Source organism: Alligator mississippiensis, chromosome 15 (genome assembly GCF_030867095.1).
Source record: "Alligator mississippiensis isolate rAllMis1 chromosome 15, rAllMis1, whole genome shotgun sequence".
Lineage (NCBI taxonomy): Eukaryota > Metazoa > Chordata > Crocodylia > Alligatoridae > Alligator > Alligator mississippiensis.
Window position 1 is genome coordinate 12,961,338 of NC_081838.1, and position 11,645 is coordinate 12,972,982.

Here is an 11,645-nt window from a genome sequence, read left to right on the forward strand (position 1 = left end):
CCAAGAGGGAAGCAAAAGTGCTCGCAAGGCAGCAGCAGCAAGCAAGGAGCTCCACAGTCGTAAGTCACACGATTTCTACCTGCAAGAACTTGAAGTTTAATTTACTCCACAGTTACTCTTCCCTTTCAGTGCTAAACTGCCACTACTATTCACTCGATAGGTAGAACAGAGATCCGTCTACACGCTATTTGTTTCTGTGGGGTTTCAAGGAAAAAGGGCAATAAACTTAAGTTTTTAATAATCGACCTGCTGAACTACAAATTCAAACCATTGCAGTTTTGTGGAGCAAGGATCTGTCGCTCAAATCCATTATTTTTTTAAAAAGTGCTCGCAGCCCAAAACCAGTGTTTAGGAGAATTGGATCCTAACCCCAGTTCTGCCGCCATTACTGGGATCCCTTTCGACATGTCACAGCATGTCTCAGCCTCAGTTTCCCCTTCTGTGAGAAGGGAGAGATGATCTTTTCACACCCCCCCTCCTCCACACACTTTAATTAACATTTGCAAACCAGACTCTGAGGTTTCAGATGAAAGGACTACAGAAGGGCAGAGTGCTGGGAGCGATTATTCTGCAGAGCTGGGGAGAACACGTACCGGAAAGCGCCTGACACAGAGGGATACTCTACAAGGGCTACATTACGCTTCACCCAGTGCTTTGGCCGTGCGTGAAAATAATCCGTGTATTGAGACGACAGATTTCTGTCTGACAAAGCTTTGCAGCAGAAGGCATGGCAGGGATCCAAGCACGGTACCAACGTGGGTCTCTGAACGGGACTCTTCGGAGGCCAAACCTATGTCAACACACCGCAGTGAGGCCTTCTACAGCGGCGCAGATGCCAACGAAGTGGGAAAGCCTCTCACTAGGAATCAAACATCGCTCCAGACCGGCGCGGGGTCGCCTGCAGGACTCTGGGCCAGCCTGGATGACGGGGGCAGGCGGTGCAAGACGGGTCACAGGCCAGGGCCTCAACTCAGACAAAAAAAACCCTTGTCTGGGCCGCCCTTCTCTCCCCCAGAGAGGGCTGCAAGGTCGGAGAGGCGAGGGCTGGCCCGGCCCTGCTGAACAAAGGAGGGCAGCGAGGGAGTGAGGCTGCCCCACGGCTCCCGCCGGCCACAAGCCAGCGGCACGTGGGTGCTGCGACGCGGGGCTGGGCCGGGCGCCGGAGGGCAGGCCCCCACGGCCGGGAAGGCAACGTGGCGCGGGCCGGACCCATTGTGCGGGGAAGGAGGTGGCGGGCGGCCGCAGGCCCATTGTGCGAGGTCCGTGCTGCCAGGCCGCGCCGCTTCCGCCCTCATGGCCGGGGCCGCCATCCCCGCTTCCCCTCACCTGCCCCGGCCTGCGCGCTACGCGAGTCCCCGGCTCGGCCGGGCCCACTAGGCCGCGAGGCGCGAGCGGCCACAAAACCCGCCGCGCGGCGCAGGGGCCGGGGCAGCGGGGAGGGCCGGGCCGGGGCAGCGGGGAGGAGCGGGCCGTGCCGGGGCAGCGGGGCAGCGCCGCCAGCCCCGGGCGTGGGAAGGGGGGGGAGCGGGGAGGGGGGGGCCGGGATTTAAAGGGGCCGCGCACGCCCGGCGCCGCCGCCTCCGCGCAGCCAACTTTACCTGAGACTCCACCGCACTGACACTGCCCAGCGGCGCCCGCCCCCATCACGTGACGCGGGCGGGGGCGGGACCGCGAAGGCTTCAGCGCCGGTGCCACGTGACCCGCGTGGCTGCGCCCTCCTCCCCTCCCCGGTCCGGGTCACGTGACCCGACCCGCCCAGAGGCCGCTGCGTCACGTGGCCCCGCTCGCATCACGTGGCGGGGCGCGCGCCGACCTCGCCGGCCGCCATGTTGTGGGGGGCCGCGGGCCGGGCCGGGGATGGCGGCGACCGGCAGCAACTGGCTCTCCGGGGTCAACGTGGTGCTGGTCATGGCCTACAGCAGCCTGGTGAGCCCGGGGGAGCCCGGCGGGGGCGGGGCTGAGCTAGCACTCCAGTAGCGGGGCGGGGAGTCCCGGGGGCGGGGCTGTGTGGGGCCCTGGGGGCCTGTGAGGACCCCAGGGGGGATGGGAGTCCGGGAGTGGCTTGTGAAGGTCCCAGTGGGGAGGATGGGGGTCTGGAGGGACTGTGAAGGCCCCAGGGTGGGATGGGCCTCACTGGGGGGGCTGTGAGGGCCTCAGTGAGGAGGATGGGGGGCCGGGGGAGCTGTGAGGGTCCCAGTGGGAGGATGGGGGTCTGGGTGGGGCAGTGGGGAAGGGGGAACGTCAGGGGAGGCCCTGTAGCGGAGGGTGGTGCAGGCACCTAGCAGGGCTGGGCTGGGGGTGTCTCCTGCCCCTGGAGTGGTCTGGGGCTTCCCCCTGGGGGTCTTGTGCCATGTGGGGGTCTTTTGTCTCTGTCTCCCTGTTTGTGCATGGAGGGGCTCCTGCTTTTAAAGGGGGAGGGGGCTCCCATGCAAGGGTCCCAGCCCTGCCAGGCTTACGGTCTGTCTCCTGCCTGGCCCAGGTGTTTGTGCTGCTGTTCATCTTTGTGAAGAGGCAGATCATGCGCTTCGCCATGAAGTCCCGCCGTGGCCCCCACGTGCCGGTCGGGCAGCATGCCCCCAAGGTGGGTGCAGCAGGGGGGAGAGGGGGGTCTCTTCCCTTCGCGGGGCCGGGGTCTCTTGTCAGGGGGAGGTGAAAGGTGCAGTGAGATGTGGGTATTTGTCTCTGCTGCATCTCGCAGGCTGAGTGGGGATGGGCAGGGGCAGCCCCCAGACCTTTGGGGGTCACAGAGGCTGCAGGGAACGGTTTGGATGGCTTGAGGAGCAGCACTGCTCTCTGGTTAGCTACAGAGACGCCCAGGGCTCCAGCTGGGTGCATGGGAATCCTTTACTCCAGTGGAGCGTGTCTTTAAATTAACTTTAAACCAGCCGCCACACCCACGGGTAGCGTGAAAAATCCATGACACTTTTTGTTGGGTCTGAAAGGCTAAATAAACCGACAGCTGTGCCCCGACTTCTCTTTGCATAGGGGGACTTTATTTTCTGCTGCTTTATAATTGCTAGAAAACCCCAGCCTCCCCCAGTGCTGCTTGGCAGTGCTGGGTGAAGTGATTCTGGCATACTGGTTTACTCACGCCAGGAGGCCCTTTGGAAAGGATGGCAGGCTCTAAATGCAGGGTGCTTTGTTTTCTTTTCTGGACAGGACCTGAAAGAGGAGATCGACGTTCGACTGTCCAGAGTACAGGACATTAAGTATGAGCCACAGCTGCTGGCCGAAGACGATGCCAGGCTTCTGCAGCTAGAGACCTCTGGCAGCCAGTGTACTGCACCCTCCCTTCTTCCTGGGGGAATGGAGGGGTGGAGGAGGGTCTGGGGCCTCCCCTACAACACACCTGCTTTTCCCTAGGCCCTTCATTCTACACCTAGGGGCAAGCAATACCATTGCAAAGGCTAACCAGGGTTAGCCCCCGGGTTCCCCCCAGTCTCCCACAAAGCAGCAGATTGCAGCCTGCCTTCTCTGTGTGGACTCTGGCTCCTAGTCTGAGGAAGGCTTACGGGGCATGTGACCCAGGGAGAACATGGCTCTAGGCCAGCCCTAGTCTGACACTCCAAGCCTGCGCATCATCCGCCACATGGAGGAGATGGAGAGTCAGTTACCAGTCATGCTGCCTGCACAGATTAGCCTTGTAATTGGGGGCTGTCCTCACTGCACTGGGAAAGGCTCCAACAGGGCAATTGGCAGCTGTTGCAGTGCTGTTGTGCCCGCGTACAGTTGTGAGCATGTCCTGTCTCTCTCCAGACCATGTGGAGCCATCAGTTTGTGTTTTCTCTTTCCCAGGTTGCTATAACTACTTGTACCGCATGAAGGCACTGGATGCAATCAGAACTTCAGGTAAGAGAGAGCACTGCTGGGTGGGGAGTCCAGGAGTGGCCAGAATGTTCTCAGTCTATGGTTTGCAGCTGATCCCTTCCCTCTCGCCTATGTGGGAGAGGATCCCAGCCAGATGGGGTAGGGGTCTGTGCTGCTGCATAAGGCTTAGGACCCTCTGCACTAGCACAGGACTAGCTGGCAGTGGGACTGACCAGACACGGAGTGAAACTATCTGAGCAGATGCATTAGTTCCTTTATTGAGGTTGAGCAAAAGGCTGGAGACAAGGCGGCAGAATCAGTGGGGAATCATTTGCTCTGAACTTGCTCACTCTCAGTGTGTATGCAGTGTAACAGAGTTGCAAGAAATGCATCGGGAACCCTCCTGAAAGTATTTTTCGCAGCTTGGCCAGGTCCAGGCTGAGACACCTGGTCTCCGATGCTTAAGGAAAACTTTCAGATTATTTGCTGTTTCTGCCTTCTGTAGCTGAAGCTCCTCTTGAGCGAGGTGCAGGGCTTCCCAAACCTGACTCATTGTCTGTGCTATACAGGGCTCCAGCAGAGGCAGATCAGGGAGCTTACGGTGCGGGGGGGTTATCATGGCTAAGTTGACCCACAGGTCTCTTCCAGCCTCTGCCCCAGGAGTCCCGCTGGAGCCAGGCTGAGCTCTGCGCTCTGACCAGGGATCTGCCTGTGCTTCTGCTGCTCCGTGAGAGAGGCTCACGTATATTGCAGAGGGGCTGGGAATCCCCCATCAAGGTAGCAGCATGTGATCTGCAGTTACTCTCCAGGGCAGGCAGCAGGAGCTGCTTCAGAGGTTGCAGGAGCACTTGGGCATGCTGCCCAGTGCCCTGCCTGTCATCATGCCTGTTGGTTTTCCAGACATCCCGTTTTATGCAGATGGCAGATACCCCAAGGCCTTAATAGGGAAGAGCTTCCGGGCTTACTTGCTGGAGCTGAGGAACTCCAGCACTCCCTTCAAAGGCATCCGCAAGACCTTGGTGGACACCCTGCTGGACGGGTATGACAGCGCCCGCTACGGCACGGGGGTAAGCGCAGGCCCGGGGTGGATCTCAGTGGAGCCAGCTGCTGCCTTGGCAGCATTGCTCACGCCTGCTCTTTGTTCCACTCCTGCCCTGGGCAGAACCCAGCCAGTGGACAGGATCTCTGAGGAGCTCTTCTGTTTGTGCCCAGGTCTTTGGGAAGACTGAGTATCTGAAGTACCAGGAAGCCCTGACTGAGCTAGCAAACATGTGAGTCTCACTGGTACCTGGTTGACAACAGGCGGTGGGGGGACATGACACTCTGAGCCTTGCTCTGCACAGCAGGAGAGGGGATGCGCAGAACCTGTGCCCATTACTTAAGCTTATGGTACATCCCTTCGTGCTTCTTGCGGTTTCAGTGTTAGAGCCATTAATGCTACTCGGGTAGCAGGGGCCTGCGAGGCTTCTCCCACAACCAGGCCAGTGCCAGGGGCTCCAGGGCCCTGAGAGCAAAGTGCGTGGTTCTGAACATCAGTGGTACCAGACACCAAACCTGTCTGTCCAGCACAAGAAAGGACAGGCTGTGTGTGGGGAAACAGCAGAGCCCCAAGCTGTCCCTGTGTGGGGGCAGATGAGCAGGCACCTGCCCCAGGGAGGGCTGCCACGTTCTTGGATTCAGTCACATTCTTTTCTTCCACAGCATCAAGGCGCGAGGAGGCAGCAGCCAGCGGCAGCACCAATCGGCAGCCAAGGACCTCACGCTCTCACCCGAGGTCTCCAACCCCGCGACCATCCAGGTCACCTACCTGCCTTCCAGCCAGAAGAGCAAACGTGCCAAACACTTCCTGGAGCTGAAGAGCTTCAAGGACAACTACAACACGCTGGAGAGCACCCTGTGAGCTCCCGGGACCTGCCATGAAGAGAACTCCTCTCCAGGCAGGGTACTGTGGTGTCCTGGCAGCGGGGAGGCTGCAGGGCTCTGGGATCACTCCCTGCCACGTGGTATTGGATGTCACGGGTGGCTCCGTGGAAGCTTCGTCTGGGTGGGGGAAGCCTGTCCCCTGGCCAGGAAGCTCCTCCCAAAGCAGCAGGTTGGCTGCAGAGCTGGAAGGTGACCAGCCCCCTGCATGGGCTCCGAAGAGATTCCAGACTCGTTCCCTTTCTCAGCTAGTGGCTTTGCAGGTGCTAGCCTTGTGCATAGACCACTTGATTAGCTTTAGCTTATTTATGAGATGATCTGGGTCAGTGCTTGCCTCTGCCTGTGCCCTCACTCCCAGGGATGGCCGGCAGGGCTGATCCTCCATCTGTCATGTCTGCGGGCATGGGGCTCTCTGGACCTGTTCCTTCCAAAGGGGAAATGCTTCTCCTGGTTCTCTACTGCAACAGGGGCCTGTGGACAACCCCTTGCCCATCAGCCGATTGTGCTTACGTATTCCTTGGTACACCAGGATCTGAGTCTGGAGAACCCAAGTAAATCATTGTAAATAGTTCTGTGTCTGCTCTGGAGCTGGGGGTGGCCTGTTCCCTTGGCAGGGCCAGGGCCTGGCTGCTGCCTGTTCTTTACAGCAGAGCGGAAACCTGCTTCCAGCACAGCCTGCCCTGCTGAGGGCTGCCCTCCTTGCTCGCACCGGACTGTGTGATGTTGCTGCAGGAGCCCCTCCTGCAGGTCTTAGGGGCAGGATGGCCCGCAGCAGCTGGGAGCTGCAACGTCTGGAGGTTTGAAACCCTCTCTCGGCAGGGACTCAGCGCAGTGTTTCCTGTGTGCCAGTCCCCTGGGCTGGGCTGGTGGCTCCTCCTCACCGTAGTGTGAGCAGGACACAATGCCCCCAGCTGCCATGCGTGCGTGTTCCCCCTCTTTTTAAATCGCTGTTTAATAAACCAATGGTCCTCCAGAGCTGGTGTCTGTGTGGAGCCTTCCCCAGGAGCCCTGCCTGCTATGTTCTGTTCTGTATGGTGGGAGCTGTGGGGTGATGAATTCATTGGCTGGGTGGGAGCGTGTGGGCAGAGAGCACCCTTGTTTCACCTGGGAAGCAGGAAGAGCTGGGGCCTGGCAGGGCCTTTTGTACCCAACCCTTACCCTTAGCTGTTTCTTGTACTGAGAGCTTGGGGCATTGGCCAGCTGTGCCAGTCGAGTCAGAGAGGGAGTCCTGGGGCTCAGCCTGCTGCCTCTGCGGCTGTCAGGGACAGCTCACTGCCTTCACTAACATGGACCAAAGCAGGTGAGGGTATAAACAATAAACTGGTGCAGCAGGGCCTGACCTCCAGCATCGTCACTCTCCACACTTGCTTCTGTGTGGCAGGCTTATGTAGTCTGGACCCCAATTCAGTTCCTACCCTTACTGGAAGTGTCCCCAGGGCCGATTGCCTGCAAAGTGTGGGGTGGGCACCCCCAAACCTCCATGCTCGGAGGTCTAGGCTGAGCCAGGGGAGGTGGAGCTGCCTCCGAGTAAAGACATGGGACTGAGTAGGCAGGCCAGGGTGCTGGGGATGGTACTGTTATGGATGTCCTTGCATACTCAGCCATGTGAGTGCTGACCTCTGACCTCCCTGCCCACTGCCTCCAAGGCAACCAGGACAGTCCAATCAGGGCTTCTGTCTTTGTTTCCAGGTTGTAGCTACCATGGTGACAGGATGCAAACAGTAACAGACTGGGTGGGAACATGGAGCCTGCACCTGCCCTGGCAATGGCACCCGGGAAGAGGGCCAGGAGCAGGCCCATCCCTGTGCTCCAGCAGATCCTGAAGGAGGAGGAGGTGGGCAAGGGCAGGAACAAGCAAGGAGGGAAGCCCAAATCCCTGGGAGCACACACTGCCTGGGTACTACAGCTGTTGCATGGCAGCCAGGAGAGAGGAGCAGAGGCGCTCCCCACAAGAGGCTCACCTGGTATCCCTGGGGTGGGGGTGGGTCTGCTAGGGCATCTTCCTGGACCCCTGCAAGTGGAGGGGCTGGGGCCTGTCCTTACCAGGCCAGTCCTGGGCCAGCTGCTGCCCAGAACCGAGGCCCACAGGTGTTTTCCACCTAGAGCTACAGCAGGTATCGAACCATCACCTTTGCTTGTGCAGGGAACCCTGCATCCTGGCCGTGCTCCAGCCTGCTCAGGGGCATCCTACCCTTGCCCCAGTCCACCACTCGCCCCCTGGCAGTGACCGCTGCCAAACTGGGACACCTGCATGGTTCATCAGCTCGGCTCCTCCCAGGGCAGTGCAGGGACTGGACTGGGCTGGCGGTTTGAGCTGGGCGTGGGGCAGGTTCCCACTGACTGCTGCTTTGATTCTAGCTGCTGGCAAAGGTGGAGGACTACAAGAAGCTGGTGCAAAGGTAAAGGGGCTCTGGCCGCTGTCGCCTGCCATGGGGTTGTTGCAGTGCAGCCCCACTTACTCAGCTGGCAGCAGTGGCTTGTCCAGGCTCACACCACTGGGAGCAGCTCAGCCCAGCCCAGGGCCCTGAGCAGGGCAGGCCTGGAGGGTTGGGTGCCCCCCTCCCTGTGGTTTGTTCCCCATTCTCCTTCAGCCAAGGCCTGGCCCTGCTGGGGTTGGGCAGCTGCTCCCTTATCTGCTGGTGTGAGATACTCCACAGGCTGCTTGGTCCCCTCTTGGCTTTGCCCGGGCCCCAGGGGCCCTCCCTGGTGCCCAGCCAGGTGCCTCTACTCAGTGCCTTCACTCTGGCTGGCAGGTGGGAGCAGGAGCGGCAGCAGGCACTGCAGAGGGTGCAGCAGGAGCAGCGGTCCCTGGTCGCAAGCTGGCGGCAGCTCCGCCACGGCCTTGCAGAGGAGCTGCGCCTCGCCAGCAAGGAGCTTGTGCTGGTAAGGGCAATGAGGCCCAGGCCAGGGCTGGGCAGGTCCTGACCCAGAGACCCAGGCTCCAGCCTGGCTCTGAAGAAGGTGCCCTGATCCTGGTGCTGTGGTGCTCTCCTGCCAGGTGCGGCGCGCAGCCCTGTGCTCCCTGCTCCAGCAAGAACAGCTGCAGCATCAACAGGAGCTGGCACAACTCGGCTGGGCCTTCTACACAGAGCGGCTCTGAGCGCCCAAGAAACCCCCTCCCAGTGCTGGCTGCGTGTGCAGAGTCATACTGGGGTAGGCAGCAGGAGATGCCTTCCTGGGGGCCCTGTCACAGAGGGGCACAGACTGGGCAGAGTGACCGCAGTGGCAGCACAAGCTGCCCAATGGCTCAGGCACTGCAGTGACCTGTGTGGGGTTGCCCATTTCTACCCCTCCACACTCAGTGCCTCCAGATTTGCAGCCTTCGTTGCATCCCGGCACTTCCCCCTCTTCGCTCACCAGAGCCAAGCAGTGCCCTATGAACCAGGAGCAGCTATGGAAAATGCAGTCAGATGCGCATAGAGATGCCGTCACTCTTCTGTCTTGTCATGAATGTGTCAACTAATTACCATTAAATCAGGGTCGAGAGGCTCCCCAGCTCTGTGGCCTGTGTCGCTTTGCTCCCAGGGCCTGAACCTGCCCCCAGCAGATCCTCACAGCGCTTGGTTCAGAGCTGCTGCTCCAGGGCTTCCTGACCCCTGCCTCAACCCAGACCAAGTTGGGCCTGAGCTCTCTGCTCCCTGATTGCTGATGGGAGAATCCCATCTGTCCTAGCCCCAGCTGGCCTGAACCACCCAAAAGAGCATCAGTGGTTGGCAGAGAAGACCTGAGCAGGAGTTCCTGGGAGGGCATGGGCAGGCGTGCACACAGGCATACACACATCCATGTGTGCCCAGCACATGCAAACCTGCCTTCCCCCCCCTGCACATGCTGACATGGCAGAGGCATGGACCCTGGCGCGCACAGCCTCTGGCCCAGCACACGCCTGCTCTGCACTGCCTGGCACTGTGGAGAAGCCCGGCCTGGCCCGGTGCCCAACCTAGCCCCACTCCAGACCTGCCCCTAGGGCCACGGTCCTGCGTGTCCCTGGAGCTTGGGGGCACTGACCACAATGGAGATGCCAGGCAGGGCAAGGAGGGGCGCCCCGAGCTGGGCACCGCAGTGTACTGCACACTTGCACACTTGCCCTGTCCACCCTCAACCCCCTCACAATATGACTCTCCCCTGCAACACACACATGCAAAACACAACTGCGTCCCAGGCCACACGTGGGCCAGCCCAGCACCACCGCCTGCACAGCCACTTCACCTGCTCACACACTCCATGTTGGGGGTGCATCTCCATTCCAGGAGCCCCTGGAGCAGGCTGGTCCTCGTGGGAGCGCAGCTGCTCAGCCCAAAGGGCAGATGCCAATGGGCCCAGGCCACCCACGCTCCCTGATGCCAGTACCCTTGAGCGCTCACTCCCTGCCTGCAGCCCCAGCCCGGCTTCCCCCTGCCCTGCTGGGCCCTTACAGACAGCAGCGCCCTTGCTCTGTAACCAGCTTCCCTCAGCCTGGTGTGTGGGTGGCAGCCAGGATCAGGGCACAGGGGCAACTTCTAACCAGGTCCACAGCTCCTTGGGCCCAATTCTGCCCCAGCTGCTGCTCTGCTGGGGATGGGGGGGGGCAGAGGGCCGGGCTCTGCCAGGGGAGAGGGAGCTTCTTGGTTTCCTGCACCCACAGACTGGAGTTTGGGGTCCTACCCGCCCCCAGACCCATTGCTACCCACCTCCCCTGCTCCTTCCACCTAACCTTGGAGCCTCCCTGCCTGAGGGGCTATCAGTGCAGCCTGGCTCCAGTTATTGACAGGACGGGGCTGGCCCCCTCCACCATGACCCTTCATTACAGAGCCTGTCTGCTCACATCACGTCAGCTGCTGGCTGCACACTCCTGGACCCAGGGCTCCAAGCTGCCCCAGACCCATCGCACACTGCACCTGCCCCTGCTACCCTCACCTTTTGCCTCTCTGCAGCAGGGCACAGCCCAGCAGCTCTGCACAGGCCTGGGGCACAGGGAGCTGTGTGCTCCTACTTGGGGGGCAGATGCTCCCAGCTGTGCCCATCACAGTGGTTTTTGTCCTGCACCTACCCTGGCACGTGCATCCAGAGGGCCTGGTGGCTGGCACTGAGGGACCCCCACCCCCCAGGTACAGCAGGGGTGGGGGGGGAAGGCAAGGCCCAGTCATGCCCAGCAGAGCTCCGTGCTGCAGTGGAGGGGGGACCTGAGCGCCCCACAGAGCTGTGGGCTGAGGAGGGGTAGCTGGGGGCTGCTCTGCAGCTCCATTAGCACTGGCTCTGCCCCGGGCCATCTGTCCTGTTCCCAAGGTCAGCAAGAGAAGGAGCATGTCCTGCTGCAGGGAAAACATCATCATTAGGGCAGAGGAATCAATGAGCTGGACCAGGGAGGGGTAATGGGCCTGGTGGGAGCAGTGGAAGGGGGGCAGAGCCTCCATGAAATACAGTGAGCTCCCTGGAGAGGCAGGCCTAGGGGACGCCCCCCCCACTCAGCTCCCTTGGACTCTGAGCTGCGATACCTCTGCCCAGCCAGCCCCGCACCTGGATTATTGCCAGCAGTGCACCAGACAGACCCAGCCCATGTGAATGCTAGAGACACCTGAGGTCTGCTCCTAGGGTGAAGCTGGCTCTGGGGTGGAGCACAGCTAGTTATCCAGTGTTTGCTCAACCTTCAAGGAGAGGCAGCTGGCTCTGGGGTGGGGCGTGAGGATGCACCCATCTCTGGGCTGGAGCATGGGGGCTGTTTGGGACAGGAAGTGGAGCAGCCTCCTCTCCCTGGGAAGCCAAGGAGGTGAAAGGTCCTCCCATACCAGAGCACAGACAAGCAGAAGACCAGGGTACATGCCTGCCCCAGAGTCCCAAGCCGGCAGGCAGGCAGGGCTGCCCCTCCTCAATCACTGCTCATTATGATCATTATCTGTATCAGCCGCTCCCAGCGGGGCAGGGCAGGACAGGGCAGGGCCATC

At 60.8% G+C, this 11,645-nt stretch overlaps 3 protein-coding genes across 24 annotated transcripts in view; 2 read left to right on the top strand and 1 right to left on the bottom strand.

The window, feature by feature from the left end:
• UBAP2L (ubiquitin associated protein 2 like) overlaps positions 1-1,693 on the bottom strand; it is a 33,258-nt gene extending 31,565 nt beyond the window's left edge. For 16 of the 21 annotated variants that reach the window (XM_059717949.1, XM_019492814.2, XM_014595799.3 and 13 more), the window contains exon 1: positions 1,599-1,693. The gene's annotated coding sequence lies outside the window, so the exon portion shown is untranslated. The remainder of the gene's footprint in view (positions 1-1,598) is intronic. The other 5 variants (XM_006264311.4, XM_019492950.2, XM_006264310.4 and 2 more) reach the window with 1 other exon arrangement.
• A 92-nt stretch (positions 1,694-1,785) lies between these two features.
• On the top strand, positions 1,786-6,700 carry C15H1orf43 (chromosome 15 C1orf43 homolog). Of its 2 annotated transcripts, none has more exons than XM_059717953.1 (7): positions 1,786-1,926; positions 2,480-2,581; positions 3,160-3,277; positions 3,796-3,849; positions 4,726-4,874; positions 5,020-5,078; positions 5,509-6,700. In XM_059717953.1, exons 1-7 carry the CDS (start codon positions 1,858-1,860, stop codon positions 5,705-5,707), a joined length of 750 nt encoding a protein of 249 aa, XP_059573936.1. In that variant the 5' UTR covers positions 1,786-1,857; the 3' UTR covers positions 5,708-6,700. The 2 variants fall into 2 exon arrangements, with proteins under 2 accessions (XP_059573936.1, XP_006264375.1); XM_006264313.3 differs by having other exon boundaries at positions 1,789-1,926; positions 4,708-4,874.
• Positions 6,701-6,806: 106 nt separating this feature from the next.
• CFAP141 (cilia and flagella associated protein 141) lies at positions 6,807-9,226 on the top strand. The gene is made up of 4 exons (XM_019493231.2): positions 6,807-7,561; positions 8,086-8,126; positions 8,481-8,610; positions 8,726-9,226. The coding sequence occupies exons 1-4, from the start codon at positions 7,469-7,471 to the stop codon at positions 8,825-8,827; spliced, it is 366 nt and encodes a 121-aa protein (XP_019348776.1). The 5' UTR covers positions 6,807-7,468; the 3' UTR covers positions 8,828-9,226.
• The last annotated feature ends 2,419 nt before the right edge of the window (positions 9,227-11,645 follow it).

Bases quoted from the DNA above. Each gene is read 5' to 3' on its own strand.
- C15H1orf43 (XM_006264313.3), top strand. From the start codon at position 1,858: ATGGCGGCGACCGGCAGCAACTGGCTCTCCGGGGTCAACGTGGTGCTG. The intron at 3,278-3,795 runs GTACTGCACCCT...TCTCTTTCCCAG, and splicing joins AGAGACCTCTGGCAGCCAGT to GTTGCTATAACTACTTGTAC. The intron at 3,850-4,707 runs GTAAGAGAGAGC...TTGGTTTTCCAG, and splicing joins GGATGCAATCAGAACTTCAG to ACATCCCGTTTTATGCAGAT.
- CFAP141 (XM_019493231.2), top strand. From the start codon at position 7,469: ATGGAGCCTGCACCTGCCCTGGCAATGGCACCCGGGAAGAGGGCCAGG. The intron at 7,562-8,085 runs GTGGGCAAGGGC...CTTTGATTCTAG, and splicing joins AGATCCTGAAGGAGGAGGAG to CTGCTGGCAAAGGTGGAGGA. The intron at 8,611-8,725 runs GTAAGGGCAATG...CTCTCCTGCCAG, and splicing joins CCAGCAAGGAGCTTGTGCTG to GTGCGGCGCGCAGCCCTGTG.